Raw genomic sequence first — 12,840 nt, 5'->3', positions numbered from 1 at the left:
TCGCTGAACTACTGTGGAGTTTTCTGTTCCTCTCTACGATATTCTCTGAACTACTAAGAATTTTGTTAATTGTCTGTGAAGTTCCCCGAAGTTCTACAAAGTTTCCTATAGTACAACATTCCTTATGAACTTCCTCGAAATTTTACGGAGTTATACAAATTTTGACGAACTTCTACAAAGTTTCCTGAACCGTAAAATGAAGTTTTACCAAATTCCTCGCATTGCTACGTAATTCTCTCAACTTCTACGAAGCTTGCGGAACTACTACGAAGATCACTGCACTTCTACGAAATTCCCTGAACTTCTAAGAATTTCGTTGATTTTCTGCGAAGTTCCTTGAAGTTCTACAAAGTTTTCTGAAGACGGTCTCGAAACTTTTATGACGTTTTCTGAAATCAAAGGAAGTTTAACTTCTGCGAAGTTTTCCAGAATTTTTACTAAGCTTCCTGAATTTCTACGAAAGTTCAATTAAATTAAAGAAAAATCTCTGAACTTCGTTCAAGATTTTTTACAAAATTTGCTTAATTTCTTTAACTTTCTCCAAAGTTTGATGAAGTTCTACAAAGTTCTCTGCTATTCTGCGAAGTTTCCGAGGTTCCCGAGTTTCTTCAAAATTTGCATTATTTCTTTAAATTTTGCTTAGTATTCACAAAATATGCTGAAGTTCTAAAAAGTTCTCTGCACTTCTGCGAAGTTCACTGAGCTAGCTTGAGTTCTATAACATTTTTTGCACTTCAAAAAAGTGTCCAGAACTTCTGCGAAGCTCGCGAAAATTCATTTAAATTCTACAACGTTCCCTGAACGTTTATGAAGTTCCTAAAAAAATAACAAAGTTATACAAAGTTTGCCGAACTTCTACGAAGATTTTTGAACCTTGAAAAATTCTTCGTAAAATTAAGTTTTGCCAAGTTCCTCGAAGTTCTACGTAATCCGCTCAACTTCTTCGAAGCTCTCTGAACTACTGTGGAGTTTCTGTTCCTCTCTACGATATTCCCTGAACTTCTAAGAATTTCGTTAATTGTCTGTGAAGTTCCCCGAAGTTCTACAAAGTTTCCTATAGTAGTAACTCTACAACGTTCCTTATAAAGTTCCTCAAAATTTTACGGAGTTATACAAAGTTTGCCCAACTTCTACAAAGTTTCCTGAACCGTAAAATGAAGTTTTACCAAATTCCTCGCATTGCTACGTAATTCGCTCAACTTCTACGAAGCTTGCTGAACTACTACGAAGATCACTGCACTTCTACGAAATTCCCTGGACTTCTTAGAATTTTTTTGATTTTCTGCGAAGTTCCTTGAAGTTCTACAAAGTTTCCTGAAGATGGTCTCTGAACTTTTATGACGTTTCCTGAAACCAAACGAATTTCCACATCTACGAAGGCTTCCCGAATTTTCACAAATCTCCCTGAACTTCTGGGAAATTTTCTGAAGCTTTAGGAAGTTCTCCGCATTTTTATGTGATTTCCCAAATTTCAACGATGTCTCTGAACATCGTCAAAGGCCCGGAAGTTTCAAGAAGATCAATGGAATTAAAGAAATCTTTCTGAACTTGAACGATGTTTCAGAGTTTCTACAAAATTCGCTTATTTTCATTAGACTTCTTCAAAGTTCGATGAAGTTCTGCAAAGTCCTCTGGTCTTCTGCAAAGGTCACTGTGCTGTTACCAAGCTAGCTCGAGTTCTATAAAATTTGCTGCACTTCTATCAAGTTTCCAGAACTTCTAAGAAGTTTCTGGAACTTCTTTTAAATCCTGCAACGTTCCCTGAACATTAACAAAGTTATACAAAGTTAGCTAAGTTTCCTGAACCTTAAAAATTCTTCGTAAAATGAAGTTTAACGAATTTCCTCGAATTGCTACGTAATCCGCTAAAATTCTACAAAATTCGCTGAATTTACTGAATCTATAAGAAATTCTTTGATATTCTGCGAAGTTCCTTGAAGGTCTGCAAAGCTGTCTGAAGAAGGACCGGAACTTTCCTGAAATCAAACGAAGTTCCACTTCTACGAAGATTTTCCGAATTTTGTGCAAAGCTCCTTGAATTTCTACGAAATTCTTTGAAGTTCTAGGAAGTTCACCCAATTCCTTTTGAATTTCCTGACTTTCTACGATGTCCCTGGACATCTACAAAGTCGTGGACATTTTAAGAAGTTCAATTAAATTAAAGAAAAATCTCCGAACTTGAACGAAATTCCAGAGTTTCTAGCAAATTCGCTTACTTTCTTTAAACTTCTTCAAAATTTGATGAAGTTATACTAAGCTCTCTACACTTCTGCGAAGTTCCCGAAGTTTCTGAAGTTCCCGAGTTCCTACAAAATTCGCTTTGTTTCTTTAAAGTTCGCCTAATTTTCACAAATATGTTGAAGTTCTACAAAGCTCACTGTGGCATCGTACTAAGTTAGCTCGAGTTCTATAAAATTTGCTGCACTTCTAACAAGTTTCCAGAACACCTACGAAGTTTCCGGAAGTTCCTTCAAATTCTGCAACGTTTCCTGAACATTTATGAAGATCCTCGAACTTTTACGAAAATATACACTATTAGCTAAAATTTCTACGAAATTTCCTGAATCTTAAACAATTCTTCTTAAAATGAAGTTTACCGAATTTCCTGAACTTTTAAGAATTTCGTTAATTTTCTGCAAAGCTCCCTGAAGTTCTTCAATGTGTCCTGGAGAAGTTCCCGGACAATTTATGACGTTTCCTGAAATCAAACAAAGTTCCACTTCCACGAAATTTGTTCAGAATTTTGAAAAACTCTCTGAATTTCTACGAAATTGTTTGAAGTTCTAAAAAGTTCCCCGAATTCGTATTGAATTTCCTAAATTTCAGCCATGTCCCAGAAGTTTTAAGAAGTTCAATTAAATTAAAGAAAAATCTTTGAACTTCAACGAAGTTCCAGAGTTTCTACAAAATTCGCTTAATTTCCTTAAACTACTTCAAAGTTTGATGAAGTTCTACTAAGATCTCTGCACTTCTGCGAAGTTCCCGAAGTTCTAGAGTTCCTAAAAAATTCGCTCTATTTCCACAAAATATGCTGAAGTTCTACAAAAGTTCATTGCACTTCTGCGATGCTCGCTGTGCTGTTATTAAGTTAGCTTGAGTTTTATCAAATTTGCTGAACTTCTAAAAAGTGTAGAGAAATTCTACGAAAGTTCCTTTAAATTCTACAACGTTCCCTGAACATTTAAGAAATTCCTTATACTTTTACGAAGTTATACATAGTTTACTAAGTTTTCAAAACTTCTACGAAGCTATACAAAGTATTCCAAACTTCTTCGAAGTTTCCGGAATCTTAAAAAAAATCTTCGTAAAATGAAGTTTTACGAAGTTCCTCCAATTGCCACGTAATCCGCTAAAATTCTACAAAGTTCGCTGAATTTCCTGAACTTCTAAGAATTTCGTTGATTTTCTGCGAAGTTCCCTGAAGTTCTACAAAGTCTCCTGAAGAAGAAGCCGGAACTTTTATGACGTTTCCCGAAATCAAACGAAGGTCCACTTCTTGGAAGTTAAGCTCCCTGAATTTCTACAAAAGTTTCCGAAGCTCTAGAAAGTTCCCCAAATTCACAAAGAATCTCCTGAATTTCTACGATGTCCCTGCACATCTACAAAGTCCCTGAAGTTTTAAGAAGATCAATGAACTTGAACGAAGATCCCGAGTTTCTACAAAATTCGCGGAAAATCTACAAAGTTTGATAAAGTTCGACAAAGTTTAATAAAATGTGCTGCAGTTGTTCAAAATTTTCTGCACTTCTACAAAGTTCACTGAAGTTCTTCGAAGATCGCCGTGCTTTTGCTAAGTTAGCTTGAATCGAAGACAACAAATCAAGAAGACTGGCAACTCTTATTTTCTTATACGAACGCTATGAGATCTGCCGCTCAAAGGTAAATGCTTCGAACGCATTGGATAGCAAAATTACATCCTCAGAAGAAGGGTTTGTGTATTTGCTAATTTTTCTATGCGTTGCTTCCACCTTCACTCAAGCGCAGCGCCATTGTATCTGTCACTTGGATTCTGGCAAAGTTGCCAGTCTTCTTGATATGTTGCCTTGAATCCTATGAAAATTTGCTGCACTTCTAAAAAAGTTTTCCCGAACTTCTACGAACTTCCCGGAAGTTCCTTTAAATTCTGCAACGTTCCCCTGAACATTTATGAAGCTCTTCGAACTTGTACGAAGCACTTTGAAATCAAATGATAGTCTCTTGACGTCTACAAATTGCCTTTGACCTTCTTAGAAGGTGCGGCCATTAACTTTTATAAATCCGAAATATTGGAACACCGCCCAAGTAACAATTTAGGTTTTATGAGGGTTCTGGAGACCATGATTCAGACTTGTAGCATGCTTTAAAACCTCGATAATTTGTCAATTTCGTTGAAGATGTTTTGCTAAATACACCTGGCATCCCCGAGTGTGGAGTTGTTTCACGTCGGAGGGAGATCATCTGCCATAACGATTAGATGTTCATTTCAGTGACTTTAGAACATTTTGCCGAATGTAAAACTTTTTGGTTGCATTTTCAGGACAGCTTTGAGTTGTTTTAATTTTAGGGCTATTTCGGTGTTTTGAGAAGCCAGTTAAGCAGTTTTTGAGTCATTTTGGAAACTTCAAGGCCATTTTTGCGATTCTTTACCATTTTGAAATTTCTAAAGCCATTTTTGACGATTCTACGGTGGTTGGATTGAGAGTGCATAGTTTGACATTTCTAAAAATACACGCTAAAACAAATAGCCACATTACAATATTATTCTGGTGGAGTTCATAAACCAGAACGACTTGGTCGAGTGAGGATGTTAATTTACGTTCATTTCAGTGAGTTCAGGACAGTTTTGAGTTGGTAATTTGAGGGCTATTTTGGTGTTTTGATAAGCCAGTTATGCGTTTTTTGATCCATTCCGAAAACTTCAAGATCATTCTGGCGATTCTATACCATTTTGAAATTTCCAAAGCCATTTTTGGTGTTTACCAGCTAATTTTTACGATTCTACGGTAGTTTGATTTAGAGTGCCTAGTTTGACGTTTCTAAAAATACACGCTAAAACAAATAGAAACAGTCGAATGCTTGAATATTACCCTTCTGGCGAAGCTCATAAACCAGAACGGTGTTGTCGAGTGAGGTTGTTAATTCTAGCACACATTTGAAATAGGCGGAACAACCAAACGTAAACAATGGCTTCACACGCAAGTTTCTCGAGAATCAAAACGCATCCAAGCAATCTAACACCAGCATCTGATAGAGTAAACTTCCTATATCAAATGACGCATTGTTAGTTTAGCTGGGTATGTTTTGATCCTCGAGAATTTTGCGTTTCAAGCCATTCCCAAGTAACCACCAAGCCCACTAATTACCCTAAAATCGCCCTATTTACGATATAAGGTAAATATAGGGTTTCCGAACTTTATATCAGCCGTATAGCAGCCTTATATACCAAAAATGGCGATTAACGGGCTTGTTGGTTACTTGGGTTGTTTACGTTTGGTTGTTCCACCTATTTCAATTGTTGGTCTAGATATGTTCATTTCAGTGACTATAGGGCATTTTTTCGAATATAAGCCCTTTTTGCATTTTTAAGACACTTGAGTCTTAAATTTAAGGGCTATTTTAGTGTTTTTATTAAAGGCCTTAAAACTTGAAACTTGAGGACCGAACTTGAGAAAACTTGGCGATTCTAAAGCCATTTTTAGCATTTCCAACCCGTTTTGACGTTTTTACGGTGGTTGAATTGAGAGTGCGTAGTTTGACATTTCTTAAAATACACGCTAAAACAAATAGCCACAGTCGAATGCAAGAATATTACCCTTCTGGCGGGGTTCATAAATCAAAACGACGTTGTCGAGTGAGGTTTTAAACGAAAAAAAAAGTTTACGAGTTGATGGAAACTCAAAAGACCCAACAAACAATTTGAGTTGAATAAAGGCTGAATAAGCTAGTTTTTAGCAAAAGAAGTATATTTTTGTCAGAATAAGGTTGTTGTTGTTAGGGACCCTCCAGACTAAATTGAACTAGGTATTTAAATTTCCTCAAAAAAGCCCATTCCCAAACATCTTCAACTCACACGTTCGCACATACGGAAAGCAAAAAAACATAAATAGGTAGATGAAAAAAAAATATATAAACTCTTCCTCTAAAAAAAACAAACACATACGATCAACAATACTGATAATTTTGCACACGATACTTATCGGCATCCCTTTTCTTGTCCCTCGTTCAACTCTCATTCCACATCGATCGACCACATCAGCTTTTTCCGATCCAGCGAGGTAAAATCGGCCAGTCCTTCCCCGGCCGCCAGCGCATACTCCTCCTCGTCCTCCTCGTCCTCGTCCTCGTCCACTTCCATCCTGCCACACACCATCATCCGGTTACTGCTGCTATCATCGATGCTGTCGTAGAAATCGTAACAACCCTCGGAGCTGGTCGTCGTCGTGGTGGTCGCGGTGGACGTCGCCAGCGAAATCGTCGTCTGTGCCGCCTCCTGCTGTTCCTCGTCGGCAACCGTCGTCGAGCTCTCGCTCACCGACTCCCGGTGTCGGATCTTCATCACCCGGAAGCCGTTCGCTTCCTCGTCCGGCTCGATTTCGTACGGATTGCGGTAGTAGATCAGGCAGCTTTGCTTATCGCCGCCGCTGTTCTCCGACGACGTCACCGTTATCAGACTGTTCTTACGCTTGTGTTCGCAGTAGGTCTTCTCACTTCCGCCGCCGCTCAGCTGTTCCCAGGTCTTGAGGATATTCGGGTTGACCCGTCCGACGAGTCGGCACTTACCGTCGGTGTCATCCACGGCCTTTACCGGACTCGTCTTCGGCGAGTGGAATGCAATCATCTTCGGTTTGGGCACGATCAACGATTCCTTCTCGCCTTCGCCCATCTCCTCTGCCTTGGCTTCCAGCAGTTCCATCGAGTTGTCTTCAATATACTTGACCTCGACCTCGCGGTTCCGTTCGTTGCCCATGCTCGAGACGACACTGCAGAAGGCGACGTTCTCCTCTTCGTCCATCAGGAGAATCGGATGCTTGTAGGCCAGTTCCAGCTGTTGCTGTTCTTCGGCGGAACCGGTTGGCGTGAGCTTGGGATTGAAGATGGCCGGAGCCTGCTGGCTTCGGCTTTTGGCAGCGAGGTACTCGGCGATGAGATCCCGCGAGGGAGCAGCTGTGGAAGATGAATGCGACTCGATCGTTGTGATGGTGGTCACCGACGAGGGGGATGATCCGGCCGATGACGACGAGGATGACGAACTGGAACATGGCGGATGGTGGACCACCGGAGAGGACGAGGTTATGATCAGGGCCGGTGCAGTTGGTGTCCGAGGGATAGGAAGATTGCTAGCATAACGGCCCCGTGGCGACTTCGGCCCGATGGAGGTGATTTCTAGCGGTGGCATCAGCGTTGGTTTGGCCAGTCGGAAAGTGTTCGTTCTTCGGGCCTATGGTTTCGGGTGGGTTGGAGAAGAATGAGAAAGAGAAAACAGAGAGAGAGAGAAAAAAAAAAAGAAAAATTGTAGTCAAATACTGGCAGGATGGCACTGGAATCGGATTCGGTAAACATAAATGAGTGAGAGTGAGAGGAGAGTGTAAAAACTGGCAACGAATATTAGAAATATGAGAAATAAGGAGTGTATAACAATGGGTGCAACAAAATGCTTCAAACAAAAGATGAGCTCAACTAAGGAAGGGGGTAAGAAAGGTAAACAAGATTCTAGTGTGCGATGCAAAATTTGGATATTTTTACTTTGCGTTGTTAGCGTGCCCCATCACCAACACGGGCTCGTTACGATTTGCTTGCTTCCGCTCTTTTTTTTTGTGTGTAGTACGCATGCTTTCTACTACGAAACTTATAAACTATGTGGAATGGAATGATTCAGTTGGACGCAGGATCCTTCGAAAGACGATTACTTCTAGCGCGGAGGAGGAAACTACTGAGAGCAGTTGCAGAAATATTCTACCAACAAACACAGAGTACATCACACACGATTCCAACACGAATGTCGGACGGCAAGGGGTACCCTAACCTCAAAAATCTCTTTCTCGGTCTCAGAACCTCGAGGCGTGTGATGCTGCCCAACCAAGGAATCGTTAATCTCAAAAACGTAAATTACTCTCTCTTTATTTAGCCTTTCATTCGAGGGATTTTTGCAAACGGATGCAACTGAAAAAAAGAGAAACGGAATCTGGTAAGTAAATAAATAAGCTGGGTTGTTTGTAGTTAGACAAAAAAAAACATCAACAACAGGGGAACTTAACAACTACGGCTAAATGGAAACAAATACGAATAGGCTATTAGTGTGGTACGGGGACTACGGAGTTCTACGACTATTGAAAACGAAAACTACAACAAGCTTTAGTGAAAAAGCAAGCGTTAGGAAGCTGGGGTAGTTTGTCGTTAGTGAAGCAACGCAAGTGTGAAAGTTGGTTAGTAGTAAATAGATATCGGAACGAAATTACAATAAATGATAGAAATGTTACAAATAAGTACAAAGATTTTAAAGTGTTCTGATTTACATTAGAGTGTACAGTTTGGCAGCTCTGCGATCTGGGAGTGCTCCAGTCAACGCAAGCAACTTCGGTTGTGAACCACTTATTCACATTCGTACAACATTGTGACGCCCATTCAACTCACTATTGTGGGTATTGATTTTAGAGTGTATCGCGTGATTGTTTTATATTTGATCTGTCAACATAAATACTCACCACCCACTGTTAGAACAACGAACAATCGTAACTGTTGGAAGATGATTTCTAAAATTGTATAGGAATTCTTGGGTGATTTTGTTGACCTTTTACAACGGAGAATCGAATGGACAATAGGGTTGTTTAATTTCGAAAAATGTGCCGATCTTCTCGATCATCGATCGATCATCTGAAAGAGTTTCGTTTTCTGAGCACACCAATATTTTTTATCGATCCCATAGAAATGCATCTCGATTTTTAAATCAAGATTTATTTTTTTTTATTTTTGACACTGACTCGAGGGGCACTATGATGCTGACGGTTTTGCTACACACACAAAACGAAAATTGTTGCAGTAAATTTGACCTTTCAATTATTAATTCTAATTAAACAAATATTTAATACAACAAGGTAGCTTTCAAACCAAAAGTAAATCTTTTAACTTTACCTTGTAATTTTAAAAGTGCAAATTTTCAAATCGAAAATTTGTTTTGCAGTCAAAATCTGTCAAAATGACTTCTTCGTGGATAGATATCTACCCATTTCTGGGTAGTTTTAGAACAGCATGTGTGTGTAGAAAAAGCAAATGGCACAAAATGGCAACATTTTCAACTAACTATCCTCGAAGAGATCCTTACTTTAACCACTGGCCGCGTACTTCTGTATTTGCGTAGTGTGAAATCCATCGCTGGGCAATGGAATCCTGCCGGAAAAGGGCATTTTTTCCGCCGAAGGAGGAGAAAACCAGATGAAAGTCATTATCCCATTTTTACTCAAATCTCTCATGAAATTTCCAACGTGAATAAAATTTCAATCCATCCCATCTATTCTTACTAACTCAAAACTTATCCCTTCTGCCTGCAAGCACACAAATTGTCAAGCAAGAAGTGCAGTTTCTTGCAGTTTTCCGGTCAACTGCGAAGCACTCTGTCATACTGGGGCTATTCTTAAACTACGTAGACAGTTCAGGGGGGGGGGGGGGGGGGGTTGTTGACAATTATCCACGGCTCATACAAATTTTAAAATTTTTGTATGGACAATTCAGGCGTAACATTTGATAACGGCACAAAAGCTTTTGTAAACAAACTTTTTAAGGCCCTTTACACGCGAACCAAAGTACGCTTACAAAAACCAACAACATCATTGGATAGCGGCAACTCTCTCCTTTCCGAAAGTGGTATTGGTTTGCGTGGGCGTACGTTGGTTAACGTGTAAAGGGCCTTAGAAAGTTTGTTTACAAATGGTTTTGTGCCGTTATCAAATGTTACGCCTGAATTGTCTACACAGGGGGAGGGGGGGTTCAAGAATCCTAAAAAAACCGTCTTCGTAGTTAATGAACAGCCCCACTCTCATACTAATGTCCCGGATACTAAATAATAGGTTAAAATAGACTACGGATCTTCACGCTATTTCAAAACTACCCAAATTTGGGTAGAATCCACCCAGATCGGACAAAACTGAACCTACCCAAAAATGGGCAAACTGTGTTGGGAGTGACAAGTTGACAAATCAACAACATTGACATGAATCCGATCGCCGTTGTTCATTTGTCAACTTATCACTCTCAACACAGTTTACCCATTTGAGTAGTTTTGAAATAGCGTGTGCGATGGGACTTGACAATCGGGTAGCGATTTCGAGCCAATTTTCTGTCAAATCCGAACCCGTTGCTGATTGGTCGATTTGACAGTAGCAATCGTGGAATAAAAAGGTGAGATGTATCACATCAATCTGACTGGCAGTGATGCCGGAATCATTGTTGACATCAATGGCATTGTTAGTTGTTTATATTTGCGAAAGGCAAGTTGGAAAATAGGGTCCACGGTGTGCTTAGATGGATATTCTTATTTGTTTATGGTTGCTTGTATTGTGTTAAGCAAAAATGATGTACAAGGTGCTAAACTGCGGTAGAAACTCCGAATCAAAATCAAATTAAAATATAAAAATCATTCTGCAATCCTGGCATCATCGGTCAACCCCGTCAAACACCATGCATCCAAACACCCGTCAAACACCATCCATTGGGGAAGTCCTGAAGGAGGCAAAGGACCAAGGTCATCACGCGGAGATCGTCTCTCTGGACATCTCCAAAGCGTTCAACCGAACATGGACACCAGCCGTATTGAAGAAGCTTGCTGATTGGGATCAGAAAGGACACATCCTTCACTTCGTCCGCAACTTTCTGACCGACCGATCTTTGCGGGTTTCGGTCAGAAACGTGCAATACGGAAGTTTCAGTGAGGAAACTGGAGTGCCACAGGGTTCGGTGATCGCGGTCACCCTCTTCCTGGTGGCCATGAATAGGGTCTTTGACCAACTACCCAAGAACGTTTAAATCTTCGTCTACGCTGATGACGCCCCCATTGTAACGGTGGGTCCCACTCTGCAGAGGACGAAACTGAGAGCGCAAGCGGCAGTCTCTTCAGTGGTCAGATGGGCTGACTCTGTTGGTTTCCAGCTTTCCGCCGGCAAGAGCGTGCCATGCCATATATGTACCACCAGGCATCGCAACAACGGACAGCCCATCAAGATTAAACAACAAGCAATACCGACCAAAAACACCGTGAGGGTCTTGGGAATGCTCCGCGATCGGAATTTATTCTTTGAGCCGCACTTCCGACAAGTAAAGAAGGACTGTCGCAGTCGGTCCAACCTGATTAAGACCATATCTCGCCCCCACCGATCCAACAATCGCGAAATCCTATCTAAATCTAAATCTAAAAAAAAAACCGTATGTATGGGTACTTGATAGAATTTTCAACTGTTTCCTAAACCGGAAGCCGCCATTATGGATTTAAAAATGGCGTCAGTGATCGATTCCCATGTCCAGATGTCATCCAAAAATACCCATATTAAAGGATATTTGACAATATTTCCCACATTTTCTTGAACCGGAAGCCACCATCATGGATTTCTAAATGGCGTCGCATATCTATTTCCAATCTCTAGACGTCACCCCGTTTCCACAAATACCCATATTGATGGGTCGGTATCGGTTTTTCCCAAGCCGTTATCTTGGAATTCCAAATGGCGTCGAATATCGATTTTCATTTTCTAGATGTCATCCCGATTCCAAAAATACCTATATTGATGGGTATTTTACAGCATTTCCGAGGGGGATGTCACATCTAAATCTCAATTCTAGCTGCTCGAAGAATCTCACACTAGCAAATGCAGGAAATCTTCAGAATCGTCATCAATCTTCTTTCTATCTACTCGGTGTGCGAGTAGCTAACCATACCAAAACTAAATCATTCCTACAGCGTAGACTCGTCGTAGATAGAGTCATTTCACTCGAGTATTTTCCACTTTTTCTTAAACTGGAAACCACCATCTTGGATTCCAAAATGGCGTCTCATATCAATTTTTGATCTCTAGACGTCACCCCTAGGGGCGTCTCACTTTTGCAATACAGATTCAATATGCATTTAATTAAAAAAAAAATCGTTTGTATCAACCATTCTGTGGGATGTGAACATCAAAACAAAGCATGCGCTTTTTTGCTGACACCTCTGCATGCATCGATGCGAAGATAAACAAACACAACAGGAAAAGAAAACTCGTCGCTCTACACGATTTCGGTGGAGTAGACAATTCACGGGAAATTTCCTGCAACCTCCTCCGGCAGCAACGAAAATCTCCAAAGAAATCCTGCAGAAGCTCCCTCCAGAACTTCCACTGCCAACATTGAAATCACGCAAAACCTGCTCCGCCGAAAACGCGAGACAACTCCGTCGAAATTCCGTAGAACCTCCGTAGGCATCATCGGAAATCCTTCACCGAAAACACGAGATAATACCGTAGCCGACAATGCAGGGTTAACTCCGTCGAAAGTCTCTGGGAACCTCCGTTGGCAGCATCTCAATTTTCGAGGGAAGTTTCGCCGGAGTTTTCACCTGTTCATGGCTGCGAGGATTCCTGTAAATTTCAGTGGAGATTTTCGGTGCTGCCAACGGAGGTTCCAGTGAATTTCAACGGAGTTTTCTCGCGTTTTTGGTGGAGGAGGTTGTGCACGATTCCGAGGAGCTTCTGAAATAAATTTCTCGAGTCAGGAGTGTGGATTTGAATGAATCAAGGCGAACAACAAAACAGGACAAAACTTGTCATGCATGGATGCATGTATTTAATTCTATGATGTTACAATAAATATACCTCAAGTGATCTTCCCCTAGCGTCACCC

General features: G+C 40.6%; 1 protein-coding gene across 3 annotated transcripts in view; it reads right to left on the bottom strand.

Annotated features, from left to right (window-relative positions):
- Positions 1–6,200: 6,200 nt before the first annotated feature.
- LOC135700024 (serine-rich adhesin for platelets-like) overlaps positions 6,201–12,840 on the bottom strand; it is a 456,905-nt gene continuing 450,265 nt past the window's right edge. For all 3 annotated transcript variants that reach the window (XM_065220400.1, XM_065220401.1, XM_065220402.1), the window contains one exon: positions 6,201–7,417. In XM_065220400.1, coding sequence (XP_065076472.1) covers positions 6,209–7,417 — 1,209 coding nt within the window. In that variant the 3' untranslated portion in view covers positions 6,201–6,208. The remainder of the gene's footprint in view (positions 7,418–12,840) is intronic.

The sequence above is a fragment of the Ochlerotatus camptorhynchus genome, unplaced genomic scaffold (genome assembly GCF_037179485.1).
Source record: "Ochlerotatus camptorhynchus isolate MF236.1 unplaced genomic scaffold, CSIRO-AGI_Acam_v1.1 ptg000125l, whole genome shotgun sequence".
Taxonomy (NCBI): domain Eukaryota; kingdom Metazoa; phylum Arthropoda; class Insecta; order Diptera; family Culicidae; genus Ochlerotatus; species Ochlerotatus camptorhynchus.
The sequence above is the reverse complement of the archived record's forward strand: the minus strand, read 5'-3'. Positions and strand labels throughout refer to the sequence as shown.